Source organism: Oncorhynchus tshawytscha, linkage group LG05 (genome assembly GCF_018296145.1).
Source record: "Oncorhynchus tshawytscha isolate Ot180627B linkage group LG05, Otsh_v2.0, whole genome shotgun sequence".
NCBI classification, from domain to species: domain Eukaryota; kingdom Metazoa; phylum Chordata; class Actinopteri; order Salmoniformes; family Salmonidae; genus Oncorhynchus; species Oncorhynchus tshawytscha.
This window is the reverse complement of record NC_056433.1, coordinates 63,070,998-63,087,422: the sequence shown is the minus strand read 5'-3', so window position 1 is coordinate 63,087,422 and position 16,425 is coordinate 63,070,998. Positions and strand designations below refer to the sequence as shown.

General features: G+C 47.8%; 1 protein-coding gene across 1 annotated transcript in view; it reads left to right on the top strand.

Annotated features, from left to right (window-relative positions):
• LOC112251587 (SUN domain-containing ossification factor) overlaps positions 1 to 14,288 on the top strand; it is an 83,622-nt gene extending 69,334 nt beyond the window's left edge. The window contains exons 15-24 of the mRNA XM_042322712.1: positions 2,261 to 2,338; positions 6,264 to 6,354; positions 6,430 to 6,981; positions 7,199 to 7,606; positions 7,698 to 7,785; positions 7,993 to 8,097; positions 8,268 to 8,410; positions 9,505 to 9,596; positions 10,356 to 10,411; positions 11,133 to 14,288. Of these exons, the coding sequence (XP_042178646.1) occupies positions 2,261 to 2,338; positions 6,264 to 6,354; positions 6,430 to 6,981; positions 7,199 to 7,606; positions 7,698 to 7,785; positions 7,993 to 8,097; positions 8,268 to 8,410; positions 9,505 to 9,596; positions 10,356 to 10,411; positions 11,133 to 11,651 (2,132 nt within the window). The 3' untranslated portion in view covers positions 11,652 to 14,288. The remainder of the gene's footprint in view (positions 1 to 2,260; positions 2,339 to 6,263; positions 6,355 to 6,429; positions 6,982 to 7,198; positions 7,607 to 7,697; positions 7,786 to 7,992; positions 8,098 to 8,267; positions 8,411 to 9,504; positions 9,597 to 10,355; positions 10,412 to 11,132) is intronic.
• The last annotated feature ends 2,137 nt before the right edge of the window (positions 14,289 to 16,425 follow it).

Below are 16,425 nucleotides of genomic sequence, written 5' to 3'. Positions count from 1 at the left end.
CAAGCAGAGACTGGCAGGGTCTTCTGTAGCCAAGCAGAGACTGGCAGGGTCTTCTGTAGCCAAGCAGAGACTGGCAGGGTCTTCTGTAGCCAAGCAGAGACTGGCAGGGTCTTCTGTAGCCAAGCAGAGACTGGCAGGGTCTTCTGTAAAGCAGAGACTGGCAGGGTCTTCTGTAGCCAAGCAGAGACTGGCAGGGTCTTCTGTAGCCAAGCAGAGACTGGCAGGGTCTTCTGTAGCCAAGCAGAGACTGGCAGGGTCTTCTGTAGCCAAGCAGAGACTGGCAGGGTCTTCTGTAGCCAAGCAGAGACTGGCAGGGTCTTCTGTAGCCAAGCAGAGACTGGCAGGGTCTTCTGTAGCCAAGCAGAGACTGGCTTCTGTAGGGTCTTCTGTAGCCAAGCAGAGACTGGCAGGGTCTTCTCTGGCAGGGTCTTCTGTAGCCAAGCAGAGACTGGCAGGGTCTTCTGTAGCCAAGCAGAGACTGGCAGGGTCTTCTGTAGCCAAGCAGAGACTGGCAGGGTCTTCTGTAGCCAAGCAGAGACTGGCAGGGTCTTCTGTAGCCAAGCAGAGACTGGCAGGGTCTTCTGTAGAGACTGGCAGGGTCTTCTGTAGCCAAGCAGAGACTGGCAGGGTCTTCTGTAGCCAAGCAGAGACTGGCAGGGTCTTCTGTAGCCAAGCAGAGACAGGGTCTTCTGTAGCCAAGCAGAGACTGGCAGGGTCTTCTGTAGCCAAGCAGAGACTGGCAGGGTCTTCTGTAGCCAAGCAGAGACTGGCAGGGTCTTCTGTAGCCAAGCAGAGACTGGCAGGGTCTTCTGTAGCCAAGCAGAGACTGGCAGGGTCTTCTGTAAAGCAGAGACTGGCAGGGTCTTCTGTAGCCAAGCAGAGACTGGCAGGGTCTTCTGTAGCCAAGCAGAGACTCTCTTCTGTAGCCAAGCAGAGACTGGCAGGGTCTTCTGTAGCCAAGCAGAGACTGGCAGGGTCTTCTGTACAGAGACTGGCAGGGTCTTCTGTAGCCAAGCAGAGACTGGCAGGGTCTTCTGTAGCCAAGCAGAGACTGGCAGGGTCTTCTGTAGCCAAGCAGAGACTGGCAGGGTCTTCTGTAGCCAAGCAGAGACTGGCAGGGTCTTCTGTAGCCAAGCAGAGACTGGCAGGGTCTTCTGTAGCCAAGCAGAGACTGGCAGGGTCTTCTGTAGCCAAGCAGAGACTGGCAGGGTCTTCTGTAGCCAAGCAGAGACTGGCAGGGTCTTCTGTAGCCAAGCAGAGACTGGCAGGGTCTTCTGTAGCCAAGCAGAGACTGGCAGGGTCTTCTGTAGCCAAGCAGAGACAGCCAAGCAGAGACTGGCAGGGTCTTCTGTAGCCAAGCAGAGACTGGCAGGGTCTTCTGTAGCCAAGCAGAGACTGGCAGGGTCTTCTGTAGCCAAGCAGAGACTGGCAGGGTCTTCTGTAGCCAAGCAGAGACTGGCAGGGTCTTCTGTAGCCAAGCAGAGACTGGCAGGGTCTTCTGTAGCCAAGCAGAGACTGGCAGGGTCTTCTGTAGCCAAGCAGAGACTGGCAGGGTCTTCTGTAGCCAAGCAGAGACTGGCAGGGTCTTCTGTAGCCAAGCAGAGACTGGCAGGGTCTTCTGTAGCCAAGCAGAGACTGGCAGGGTCTTCTGTAGCCAAGCAGAGACTGGCAGGGTCTTCTTCTGTAGCCAAGCAGAGACTGGCAGGGTCTTCTGTAGCCAAGCAGAGACTGGCAGGGTCTTCTGTAGCCAAGCAGAGACTGGCAAGGGTCTTCTGTAGCCAGAGACTGGCAGGGTCTTCTGTAGCCAAGCAGAGACTGGCAGGGTCTTCTGTAGCCAAGCAGAGACTGGCAGGGTCTTCTGTAGCCAAGCAGAGACTGGCAGGGTCTTCTGTAGCCAAGCAGAGACTGGCAGGGTCTTCTGTAGCCAAGCAGAGACTGGCAGGGTCTTCTGTAGCCAAGCAGAGACTGGCAGGGTCTTCTGTAGCCAAGCAGAGACTGGCAGGGGCTGGAGAGAAGTGTTTGGGTAAGGGAATGGAGAGTGAGGCTGAGGGGAATGCCAAAGGCCTGTGGTTTTACACATTCCTGTGGGGCCTTCACCTATTTTACTATACTACCAGTGAAGGACTATTCATGATGCTCTCTCACTCTCGTGTGTGTGTGTGTGTGTGTGTGTGTGTGTGTGTGTGTGTGTGTGTGTGTGTGTGTGTGTGTGTGTGTGTGTGTGTGTGTGTGTGTGTGTGTGTGTGTGTACTCCCTACAGATGCCATTCTCAACATGGTAAACAACATAGCAGCCAATGTTCTGGGAGGCAAGCCTGAGGGAGGAGCAGAGATAGAAGGTATGGGTTCTTCTCCCCCTTTTTAATTTTAATTTAACTAGGCAAGTCAGTTAAGAACAAACTCTTATTTACAATGACGGCCTACCAAAAGGCCGTCATTCCCTTCTCTCCCCTCCCCTTCTTTCTTCCCCTCTTCTTCTCTCTCTACTCTCCTCCTCTCGTCTCTTTCCTCTCCTATACTCCACTCTTCTCCTCTCACTCCCCCCATCATATACATTCCTTTAAAGGAAATGCTATGTGTTAGATACTGTAAATAACTTGCTGTGGTCACCACTTCTTGGAGCGAGAGGCATGAGGTTTGCTTATGAAGCTTGTGGTGGAATGTTTGTCTCGTGCTAACTAAAGCACTGTGCTGCCCAGGGGATTGTGTCATTAGAGGTATTCTATACATAATAAAGGTCTTAAATATAGCAGCAGGGTTTTATGAGTCTCAGACCCAGGCTATTGCCCCTTCTATTTACTTCACAGAAGAGAAGTTCAACCATCTAGTACAGATTTGTCCTTCGCCCTCTCTTTTCCGAACAAGCACTGTTATTCAACCCTGCTTGTTTAGTAACCACACACGGTCAATGGAAACTATCAAGCAGAACCAACTTATTCATCCACACAACAATAAATGAGTTTCATATTCTACTCGGAGCTCAGCAGGTCTTTGTATGTTCAGTCAAATGTGAGTTGGCAATGCTGGTCCAAAGCCAACAAATTGTGATAGAACTTCAGATGTGTACTTGCATATGGGTTGCTTGTGTTGAGAGGCCCCACACACAGTACATGCCAAGTCAGCTCCAATCTAATGCGTTTATTCATTCTGACTGTCCGTTATGGTTCTGCTTCCTTCCCAGACAATCACGCTAGTCTCATCCTCCTTTCTCTTGCCCAACTCCCCTTTTCCTATTTTATCAGTCTATTCCCTCTCTTCCTCCTTCACTGTACCGCTGGACAGTCTGAGCCCCTCCATCTTGCTTAGATTAAGCTGTTCCGAAACTGGCAGATTATATTTGTCACATGAGCCGAACAGAACAGTTGTAGACCTTACTGTGATATGCTTACTTACGAGTCCTTAACCAACAATGCAGAGTTTTTTTTAAAGTAAGAACAATTTGCTAAATAAAGTAAAGAAGAGTAACACAATAACAATAACTGGACCATATACAAGGGGTATATACAGTTAAGTTGGAAATGTACATACACTTAGGTTGGAGTCATTAAAACTCCACAAACAACCACAAATGTCTTGTTAACAAACTATAGTTTTGGCAAGTCGATTAGGACATCTACTTTGTGCATAACACAAGTAATTTTTCCAACAATTGTTTACAGACAGATTATATCACTTATAATTCACTGTATCACAATTCCAGTGGGTCAAAAGTTTACATACACTAAGTTGACTGTGCCTTTTAAACAGCTTGGAAAATTCCATAAAATGATGGCATGGCTTTAGAAGCTTCTGATAGGCTAATTGACATCATTTGAGTCAATTGGAGGTGTACCTGTGGATGTATTTCAAGGCCAACCTTCAAACTCAGTGCCTCTTTGCTTGACATGGGAAAATCAAAAGAAATCAGCCAAGACCTCAGAAAACAAATTATAGACCTCCACAAGTCTGGTTCATGCTTGGGAGCAATTACCAAACGTCTGAAGGTACCACGTTCATCTGTACAAACAATAGTATGCAAGTATAAACAACATGGGACCACTCAGGAAGGAGAGATGAACGTACTTTGGTGTGAAAAGTACAAATCAATCTCAGAAAAGGACCTTGTGACGATGCCGGTGGAAACCGGTACAAAAGTATTTATATCCACAGTAAAACGAGTCCTATATCGACATAACCTGAAAGAAGGAAGAAGCCACTGCTCCAAAATCGCCATTTAAAAAAGCCAGACTATGGTTTGCAACTGCACATGGGGACAAATATCGTACTTTTTGGAGAAATGTCCTCTGGTCTGATGAAACAAAAATAGATCTCTTTTGCCATAATGACCATTATTATGTTTGGCGGAAAAAAGGGGGAGGCTTGCAAACCGAAGAACACCATCCCAAACGTGAAGCACGGCGGTGGCAGCGTCATGTTGTGTGGATGCTTTACTGCAGGAGGGACTGGTGCACTTCACAAAATAGAAGGCATCATGAGGAAGTAAAATTATGTGGATATATTGAAGCAACATCTCAAGACATCAGTCAGGAAGTTAAAGCTTGGCCGCAAATGGGTCTTCCAAATGGACAACGACCCCAGGCATACTTCCAAAGTTGTGGCAAAATGGCTTAAGGACAACAAAGTCAAGGTATTGGAGTGGCCATCACAAAGCCCTCACCTCAATCCCATAGAAAATGTGTGGGCAGAACTGAAAAATCGTGTGCGAGCAAGGAGGCCTACAAACCTGACTCAATTACACCTTCTCTGTCAGGAGGTGTGATCATCCCTAAAGCCAACACCTCATTTGGCCGCCTTTCGTTCCAGTTCTCTGCTGCCTGTGACTGGAACAAATTGCTGAAGTTGGAGACTTATCTCCCTCACCAACTTTAAACATCTGCTATCTGAGCAGTTAACCGATCGCTGCAGCTGTACATAGTCTATCGGTAAATAGCCCACCCATTTTTACCTACCTCATCCCCATACTGTTTTTATTTATTTACTTTTCTGCTCTTTTGCACATCAATATCTCTACCTGTACATGACCATCTGATCATTTATCACTCCAGTGTTAATCTGCAAAATTGTAATTATCCGCCTACCTCCTCATGCCTTTTGCACACAATGTATATAGACTCTTTTTTTTCTACTGTGTTATTGACTTGTTAATTGTGTACTCCATGTGTAACTCTGTGTTGTCTGTTCACACTGCTATGCTTTATCTTGGCCAGGTCGCAGTTGCAAATGAGAACTTGTTCTCAACTAGCCTACCTGGTTAAATAAAGGTGAAATAAAATGTAAAAAAATAAAAGGAACGGGCCAAAATCCACCCAACTTACTGTGGAAAGCTTGTGGAAGGCTACCTGAAACGTTTGACCCAGTTAAACAATTTAAAGGCAATGCTACCAAATACTAATTGAGTGTATGTAAACTTCTGACCCACTGGGAATGTGATGAAAGAAATAAAAGCTGAAATAAATCACTCTCAACTATTATTCTGACATTTCACATTCTTAAAATAAAGTGGTGATCCTAACTGACCTAAGACAGGGAATTTTTACTATGATTAAATGTCAGGGATTGTGAAAAACTGAGGTTAAATGTATTTGGCTAAGGTGTATGTAAACTTCCGACTTCAACTGTAGCTCCGGTTTGCGGTGTGTGTCCATGTGTATGTGTGTCTGCCTGGAGCTTCAGATGTTGAGTTGGCAGGAGGTTATCAGAGGAACAATAGTTCTGTGTTATATAACACAGCAGCAGGAGGCGAGCTCTGTCTATTAGGACCAGGGGGTCCATGACGCAGAACCAATTACCTCAGGACACCATCTTGCCCTCAGAATATACTGGAATCTAAACACTGTTTTAAACTTGAATTTACCCCTTCATCGTTATAGACACACACCCTTCACTGGGCTGCAGAGAGGCAGCTGATGGTGTTTTTATCTTTTTTCAACCCATAAGGTTGCTGAGGTTTGAGACCAGTTCTAACTGGACCAGCCTGACTTGTTTCTGCTTTAGTTCAGACCACTCTTGTGGTTGTTACACCAAGCATAGATGTTGGCCAAAACAAAGCTGTTTCTGTTCCCAATTTTAACCCGCTGGCAGTGGCAACATACAGTAGAGTGGAGCAGACTGGCCCCAGCTGGACTGGGGTTGGAGATCTCTGCCATGTCCAGTGATAGTTTGTTATCCTGTGAAGGGTTAAATGTAGTAGTTGACATAGATATGATTCTGTGGTAGTTGATGACTTTATCTAAAGCCTGCTGTGTATCTGTGCATGTCTTCCAGCCAACGCATCATCAGAAGCCCAGAACGAGACTGAGGGAAACAAAGATGTGCAGCTCACCCCAACTCCAACCCCCACCACTCCTCCTCCAGCGTGAGTCACTCGCTCTCACTCACTCTCGCCCTCATTCACCTTGCAGTAAGAGTCTAACTTCCCCCCTTCTCTCAGTGTGGAGACAGTGGAGCCAGACGACCCTGGTCCCCAGGAGGACCCTGACTCCCCCCTGCTTCCCCCCTCCCCGGAGAATGGACAGATCGTGACTCTGATGGAGGAGGAGCCCCCACAGTCCACTGTGACTCTGATGGAGGAAGAGGGGGATGATGATGAGGAACAGTGGGAGAGGGAGAGCCAGCTGTACTGTCCACTCTCTTCTGTCTCTTCTCTTTCTTGTGTGGCCACACTGCCAGAGTTGCTACAGCGCTGGTGTGACGCTCACCTCACCAGAGAGAGGCAGCAAGACACACACACCCCTATACAGGTCCCTGTCCCTACCCCCCCACACACACAGGAAGCCCCAACACACACAGAGACGATTCCTGAGCCTGAGACTGCCCCCCAAGCCCAAAATGAGGGGCTACCCCCTTTAGACTCTCAAAATCATACCCTTCACAGCGACACACCCCCGTGGACCCTATCATTTTGCTGGAGCCTAGCCGGACCTTTACCCTGCCCCCCACAGCTTCTCTCAAACCTCCCTCTGCAAACCCACCCCTACCCAGGATGAAGCTCCCCAGCACCCCAGCCAAGAAGACCCTGTCCCCCTCCAGCCCTGCAGGGAGCCCCCGTCCCAGAGACTCAACAGGCCAGCACCCCCACCCCTACTCCCAGCTCCACCGCTCTCCTACACCTACCAACCTCTGAGACAGCCTCCCTGGACATCCCCCCCCCTTGAAGGAGCAACCAGTCCAGCCCCTTCCCACAGCATCTAGACCTGCAGACCTCCCCCTCCCACTGACCTCCCTGTCCCCCCTCAGCCTGACACAAACACAGAGCCACACACACCCAGGGCTGGGGCAGAGAGTGGAGACATCCAGGGTCAGGGGGAGCAGGGAGATGCCTCTGCCCAGCCAGCAGAACACCTGCATGGGGAAGAATCCGTGGAAGACCTACTGCTTAGCGTCCCGGTGACCGCTAACGGACATTTACACCGGACGGCTACAGACTTCTACGCTGAGCTGCAGAGCACAGGGGAGTACATTGGAGGGAATGGAGGGGTGAACGGAGGAGTGAACGTGTATGGCTCCAGTCAGAAGGAGAGTGTGTTCATGAGGTTGAACAACAGGATCAAAGCCCTGGAGATGAACATGTCCCTCAGCAGCAGATACCTGGAGGAACTCAGCCAGAGGTAAGCTGTGTGTGTCTGTCTGTCTTTAACCTAGTAGTTTCCTCTATCACTTGTCCTGTTCAGGCTCTGATTGGCTTGTTGTGTGTTCTAGGTATCGTAAGCAGATGGAGGAGATGCAGAGAGCATTCAACAAGACCATAGTCAAACTGGAGAACACCTCCCGCATCGCTGAAGAACAGGTCTGTTAGACAGTTGCTTCTTGATTGGGTTTGGGTTGGCCGGATGCTTATTCTGGGATGGTTGTTGCAATTGTGTTACATGATTGTTATTGTGTAGTTCAGTGATGGTTGAGTCATTGTTTGGTGTAGGTTGTGTCTGATGGTTCTGGGATGGGTTGGTTCAACTTGGTTGTATTAATGTTGTATTTTGGTTGTGTGATCCCTCAGGACCAGCGGCAGACAGAGTCTATCCAGATGTTACAGGGCCAGCTGGAGAATGTCACCAAGCTGATGATCAACCTCACCATGACTGTCTCACAGCTACAGAGAGAGGTACACACAGCTGAAGACCATGATGCCTTCTGCCCTTACTAACTACACGTATTGAATATCAGATTCAATGTTGGTCTATTTAAATTAGAACTCGCAAAATGTCATGATTGGATGTTAGGAGTTTGTTTCTTCTGATGTCTAAATGTTGTTTCTGTGTTTGTGTTTTCTAGGTGTCTGACCGACAGAGTTACCTGGTGGTGTCTCTAGTCCTGTGTCTCTGTCTGGGCCTGGTGCTCTGCCTGCAGTGCTGCTGGAGTGCCAACACACACACCGTCACACACACTGCAGGCAACCACTACCCCAGCCCCAAGAGGTAAACACAGCAACACACACACCGTCACACACACTGCAGGCAACCACTACCCCAGCCCCAAGAGGTAAACACAGCAACACACACACCGTCACACACACCGCAGGCAACCACTACCCCAGCCCCAAGAGGTAAACACAGCAACACACACACTGCAGGCAACCACTACCCCAGCCCCAAGAGGTAAACACAGCAACACACACACTGCAGGCAACCACTACCCCAGCCCCAAGAGGTAAACACAGCAACACACACACTGCAGGCAACCACTACCCCAGCCCCAAGAGGTAAACACAGCAACACACACACTGCAGGCAACCACTACCCCAGCCCCAAGAGGTAAACACAGCAACACACACACTGCAGGCAACCACTACCCCAGCCCCAAGAGGTAAACACAGCAACACACACACTGCAGGCAACCACTACCCCAGCCCCAAGAGGTAAACACAGCAACACACACACTGCAGGCAACCACTACCCCAGCCCCAAGAGGTAAACACAGCAACACACACACTGCAGGCAACCACTACCCCAGCCCCAAGAGGTAAACACAGCAACACACACACTGCAGGCAACCACTACCCCAGCCCCAAGAGGTAAACACAGCAACACACACACACTGCAGGCAACCACTACCCCAGCCCCAAGAGGTAAACACAGCAACACACACACCGTCACACACACCGCAGGCAACCACTACCCCAGCCCCAAGAGGTAAACACAGCAACACACACACCGTCACACACACCGCAGGCAACCACTACCCCAGCCCCAAGAGGTAAACACAGCAACACACACACCGTCACACACACCGCAGGCAACCACTACCCCAGCCCCAAGAGGTAAACACAGCAACACACACACCGTCACACACACCACAGGCAACCACTACCCCAGCCCCAAGAGGTAAACACAGCAACACACACCGTTGTCTGATCTCCCCACATTATTTAGAAGAGTATTGTTGTTTCTTTTGTAGGTCTGATATAATGTTCCTCTTATTCCAGTTAATGTTTCATATTGAACATTGGATCTCTTCCATGTTGTTCAGTTTAACCCTTACTAACGTTACTGCACTATCCTGTATGTGCCAGGTGTTTCTCCTCCTATGATGATTTGAGTCTGAAGCGGAGGGTATCGTGTCCTCTCCTACGCTCCAAGTCCTTCACCTTTCCTACTTCAGAAGGTGAGTGTGTACACACACCAAGTCACTCTACAGCTTTCTAAGGACGACAAGAGGCCTGCTCATGTGGCCTCTCACTTACACACCCTCCCCCTTTTCCTCTACCCTTCCTGTCTTCTACATCGCTGTTCTGTCCATCCTGTTGCTGCCCTATCACACCCATAGGAGCTGAAGCAGGACTAAAAGACTCAGAAAGCCTGACATGTCCTCCCTGTATAGAGGCCAGCTTCATTATCGACCGCATGACTAGATGCTCTCCCATCTGTGTCCATGCTGCTGAACAGTATGTCTGCTGTAAGGGTACTGGAGCCACATATAAAGACCTTAATTCAGACAGCCGTGTAACATAATTCTCCTCTTTCCCACTCTATTTATCACGTGTCCTTGGGCCAGAGTGCGTGTCCTTGGGCCAGAGTGCGTGTCCTTGGGCCAGAGTGCGTGTCCTTGGGCCAGAGTGCGTGTCCATATAGAGGCTGAACTGAAGGAGACTATAAATAGAACACAATGCTTTTGGCTGGCTCCTGTTACACCACTGCAAGTAGTAACAACTAGAGAACCCTACGTCACCCAGTGTACCTACTAGCTATAGCCTCTTCAGAGGAGCTATAACCTTTATTCTGGGCTGTAGTATGTCAGGGTGTGTAATACTATTTTAATAGTAAATCAGTAGTACTACTTGCAAGGTGGCGTCATGCTTGTAACGTGTGTTCCTGTGTGCCTGCCATCTCATCATTAACATGGCCCTGTTCTCTCCCTGTTCAGTAGGCCCTGACGACCTTTACATTGTTGAACCTTTAAGGTTCTCACCAGAGAAAAAGGTACAGTGTCTCCTGTCCGCCTGCTGTTGTATGGTGGCCCCAGCGGCCATCTTTGTTTGCTTATGGTTTCAGTGGAGTGGGGTGAACTTGCCCCCAGACTAAGGTCAGTTTAGCATCCTCACATCCTAATGGTTAAGAATACTGTAGGGTCTGGGGAGAGTTAAACTGATCCTGGATCTCTGGTTATGGGCGATTTACGAACTTGTTAGGTTAACCACTCCTCTGTTGACACAGACTAGAAGCCCACTGTTAGGGGGACGATGTATGAGCAGGCACAGGGCAGGCTTGGGCAGTGGTTTGGAAGTTGTAACCCACCAATAGATGGCAATAAGCTGCAACCCATAACATGGCTTTGCTCCACTCATGTAGAGATGCTAAGGTTTGGCACTTAACTATCATTTTCTTCAGGCATGCTATTATGGCTGACCCTGTGAAACACAAACATTACTGGACCTATCCAGTGTGTGTGACGACAAAACATTATTATTATAATGCCATTCTACCCACAGTCCCTGCCCTTCCCAGTCCTGTCTGCAACCTCGTACTGAATCAAAATGTCTCCTGTTCTCTATCTTTGAGAGCTTGGTATCTGTCTAGTTTGGTTGTAACCGTGCAGTTTGTCTGGTATAGATGTGGTTAACATGACTTAACATATTTATACATCTCTAAAGTTAGCCCTGTACTCTATCAATCTCTCCATCCTCTCTCTCTCTCTCTCCAGAAGAAACGATGTAAACTGAAGGCAGCATTATCAGCCCCCTCTTCTCCGATGGCTAACGGGGGACTCAAATGCAATGGTCTCCCCCACTCCCTGAATCCCCCTCCTCCTCTAGAAGACATGTCCTGTAAGGAGCTCCCCTTCCCATCAGAGAGTAGCAGCTGTAGCTCCTCCAGCCACTCTGAAGAGTCCTACATCAGCCGAGGCCATCCCCTCTCCTCCCCCCCAGGCCTGTGTAATGGCCACGCTGCCGTGCTCCTCCCATCCAACCTTCCCTCCCTCCCTCTCCCCTCCTCCCTCCCCTCCCTCCCCCTCTCTCTCCCCTCCTCCCTCCCCCTCTCTCTTCCCTCTAAGAGGTCAGTGAAGCGTCGGCGGTCTCGTCAGGGAGATCTGCAGTTCTCCTCCAGACAGACAGGAGGCGCTGCTGTGAACGCTCTGCACAGCCTGCAGCAGCTGATCAAGGGAAACAAGGAGATCAGTGTGGGGACCTTAAGAGCCACGGCAGTCACAGGACACGTCTGATCACACACACATGCACACTTCAGATTGACTCATATACACACACCCTGGTAGCAGACTTGGTTAGGGATGTGTGAAAGGGTGTGGTCTTGCCCCAAAATGGCCACATCTCTGAACCACATCTCCCATGAGCACCCTGCCCACAGTGGAACTCGAACACCATGGTATTAGTCACCTAGCAACAGCCATTCAGAGACCTCTCCACGGTCATGTGCCTTTCTGTCCACTCTAAAGCTTTCACTGATATAAAAAACACTGAAAGGATTGTTCTTTTTATGTTCGGAGCGAGAATAATGGTGGAGAGTGTTACTAGAAAACAGACATTCATTCAGCTGTTTCTACTGGACAAGCACATCAGACCTGGGCATCAGGGGCTTGTACTCCAGCCCTGTGCCCAGAGGAGAGGGCTGAGTGGAGCTCTTACCCAGTACCTTGTGAAAGTACAGTATGAAGCTGTAAGGATGAAATGTGTCGCAGTGAGAGAACTGTGCAGCAGGATTAGCTTCTTCTCCCTCTTTCCTCCTGTCCTCCATTTCCACATTCTGTTTATTTTCTGTGCATTGTTCAGTGCTAGCTAACACTACTGCAGTTGTTCGTATGGGACCAGGGTGTTAACCCTTCACACACAACAGGCCCTCTGTCTCCCTTTCTCAGGCAGTCTAACCTAACGCCACGCAGCTAGCAGAGCTGAATGAAGATACACACCCAATGTGTGCGTGAGCATGCAAGCCTTCCTGTCTCTAGCCCATGTTTATCTAGCTCTGATACAAAGGAACAGGCTCTATACCTCTTGAACTCGTTAACCTAGCTATTCTCCAGTCAGACTTCCTGTGTGCGTTCGTTCGTTCACACAGAGAGCCAGCCAAGAGGAAAGGGATCTTGTACTGTATAGACTGGTTGTTTTTGCACATTGTGACAGGTCAACAGAACCCAGTCAGTTAGGTTTTTATATTGAGCTGTATATGAGCCATGCTGAGAGCTGAATGTTGTGTGTTATTATAGTTGTTGTTAGGAACAGTTTAGTCTGAAGATGTCGGTGTGTTCGAGCACACAAACACCCACTGTTGGTAGAAGTTGCCTCTAGGATCTGCTTTCCTTCCCCCAATTCCTAATATTAACCATTCATATCAACAGTGTAATGCAACACTGACCTTTCGATCAGTGACACAGGGTAGTGTCAGTCTTGCGAGCAGATCCCCTGAGGTCCTGTAGGGGATGCTGTGAGGCCACTTTTATTTATCTAGTTATTTATGTTCTGGCCTCAAAACAACCCTATCATGTAGCCCAGGGGAAACGCATGGTACATGTTACATAGAATAATAATGATTGCAATTAAAACAAAGGTATATGCATTTTACTGTCGCATACTGTATGATTGTCACTGGCTGCCCGACACTAGTTCACCTCTTGTGACCAATATTTGTTTGGGGTTTTCAAAGCTATACGGACAACAAGGTATCATCCACCTTTTGTCTCTGTAAAAGTGGTTTGATCATTTGGTGTTTGCAGAGTTGCCTCCACTGTCACCTGCACACACACCATCGTGTTAATTAGAACCCTACCAGGGAACAGAGGGCTGTAACAGTCCCAATAACTGCTGGGGTCGTATACGAACCAGCTTCACCTCACAAGTTACTGTTATGGGAAGATGAAGTTAAAACAAATGTTTGAAGTCGATTTGTTTGTCTGTCTCTAGATGTCTGTGCAAGGATGTGATTGGAATGGCAAAAGTCAATTTGAATAAGTTGCAGATGTGAAAAATCATCTCAGTGTACTATATATCTGTGCCAGTGGTTAGTATGCCAGTGGTTAGATGGCCTCTGAGCTATGTTGGGTTGGTTGTTGACTGACTGAGAAAGAGACTGGGCCCACTGTATTCTACAAACTACACACACCACACTCCCTCTACAGACCAACCACCCAGGTCCCCTACTCCACACACTGACCTCTGACCCCTACACAGTTCAGGGTTCAGAAAGTGTGAAGAGCTCTCTTTTAGTGCATCTGTTTTAATTGAACCACTTCTGTTCCCATTACCAAGAACAGCACCTTTAACTGGCCACCTGCTATCCTTACTAGCTTGTCATTCATTCATGTGTTATTACTGTGCATTTACCCCACCTCCAATAAGGTAGTGGTTTTCAGAGGAGTCTGAAGGAACTTGTGAACTTAATAAAGGGAATGTTGGGAAAGGGTTTGGAACGCACTGTTTTATCTGATTACAAGTGTTCCACACCCAGTGAATCATGACCGACTTTGTTTTTCTACCCTTTTTGAATGTGTATGATATTATGTGTATGATATTATGTGTATGATATTATGTGTATGCATGCAAGAGTGTTTCTTTGTTCTCTTGATGCGTGTTTGTGAGAGACTCAGCGAAGCCCTAATTTAACACACTGACTAGAGATTGGTACTCATGACCCCCAGGTCTCAGTGTGCACTTTGTTATTATTACTACCTTCAGGCCTTTTGTTTTTCTACACTAAACGCTGTCTGTCAACTGCTTTGCTTCTCTCTTTCTGAGTATTCTGGGAAAGAGCTGCACAGTATTGTGGAACAGGAGTGACAGTAACTACAAAGATGTAGTACCATTAGAAACTGTGAATTTCTAAATAAAACATTTTGTCTTTCACTTGACTGGTTGGAGTCTGTATTCGTTTGTGACATTGCTCCAGGTAAAGGTTGCACAGATCTAGGATCAGTGGAGGTTTATTTATTCTCTACAGATTCCTGCTGTGTTGAAAAGCTCCGCATCACCATCTTATGGTAGAACAGCACACACTGCAAAACACATGACCTGTTCAGATGTTAACCAACTCTTGCTTTTACAAATAGAAAAGGCTATTTGGTATGTAAATTAAACAATCCTACTTTTCTGACCCTGGTATTCTTTGGTTTTGGGCCAATACTAACCTTCATGAGCTGACTGGTGTATTTTTTTTTGTTCTGAGGGGCTTACAGAGCAGTTGTATCCCTCGACACTGTTCCACCGTCGGACTGGAGACCTCCGCTATACACAGAGGACGCAACCTGAGATTGGGGATGTGAGCAGAGTGCAAGAGGGAGAGCGGGGAAAAGACATGCTAAAACCACATCTTCCTTAACTCTGTGTGTCAGTATAGTGTGTGTCCCTACCGCTCCCTCAGTCTCTGTCTACACAGCCACACCCTGCTCCGGTCCTGCCTCTCTCTGGCTGAGCTATGAGGGGTCCCTGCCTGCAGCTAGGGTCAGAGATAGTCAACAGACATTGTCACATTGAGCCGGGGCCAAGCTCCTGCAGTTTATAGGTCCAAAGAGAAAAGTATGACAAACCAAGGTTAGGGTTTGGATTGAACATGAGGCTAGGATTAGAGATGTATTTAGGGTTTGGGTTAAATATAGGACTAGGATTAGAGATGTATTTAGGTTTTGGATTGAACATTAGGCTAGGATTAGAGATGTATTTAGGGTTTGGGTTAAATATAGGACTAGGATTAGAGATGGGTTTGGGTTGAACATTAGGCTAGGATTAGAGATGTATTTAGGGTTTGGGTTGAACATAGGACTAGGATTAGATGTATTTTGGGTTGAACATAGGACTAGGATTGGAGATGTATTTAGTGTTTGGGTTGAACTGGAATGTGGACATGAAGCTAGTTTTAGGATAACCTCAACCATAATCCTAACTGTACCCCACCCCCCACCCAAAAGGCTTTTCAATTCCTAATTTAACCCCTGCTCATAGGATTTAACATTAAAGCCTGTCTGTAGTCCCTAACTCTGTAATCCAAATGAATTTAACTATCCCTAATCCCCTCATCCTATGCTTACCGTGGTCGGTGTGGTTGGTTCTGTCCCTCTGCTTGTCCGGGTGCTGCAGAGGAGAGGTCTGGGTTATTCGTACAGGAGCCAGGCCCATCAGGTGGGGAGTGTAGGGCCAGGGGTAACTCCTCTGGATTGGGTATTGACTATGGACAGATACAGGCATCTCTAGGACGTGTGTGTTATTACCTGTTGATAGACAGGGCAGTCTGCTGGTAGATCTTCCCCGGAATGGTGGAGGAGGGACCACACATGTTCACCATAGACACCTGTACACAGACCTCAATAGTTATGAAACCAGTTAATGATTTTTTGGGAGTTTTAACTGGACTGAATCTACAAAATATGAAACCCCTTAAAGCTTGTTTAATATTTAACATTTTCAGGACCTCACTTCTGGGTAGTGGAAGGATGAGATTTTAGGAGCGACAGCGTTCTTGTTACAGCTCAACGAGTGACAATCCAGCTCATGGTCAAAGACCGTACAGTATGTAAATAAAATGAAGTTTGAAAAAAGGTTCCGAGGAGCCCCGCTTGAAACACAGCCCCCGAGGTAAGACATTAGACAAGCCCCAAAAGGGCGTGGCGAATAATGGTGATTGATAAGGTTAACAATATGGATGTTATTATCGCCTACAAGTGGGATGGATTTCTATTGGAGAAGTTTCTGCTGGGGGGGGCGCTGTAGATCAGGTTTTCCCAAACTCAGTCCTGCCCCCCTCCCACGGAGCACATTTTGGTTTTTGCCCTAGCACTGATTCAAATAACTCATCAAGCTTTGATTATTTGAATGTGTAGTGCTAGGACAAAAACATTCACCCAGGGGGCCCCGGGGCCCAGGACTGAGTTTGGGAAACACTGCTCTAGAAAGATTTCCCTGTTGTCTTGAATGCACTGAAGTCAGAAATATCTAAGTTCCCAGTTTTGTTCGAGGCACCAGTCCTTCGCAGGTCGAATCTGGAAATCCCTTTTT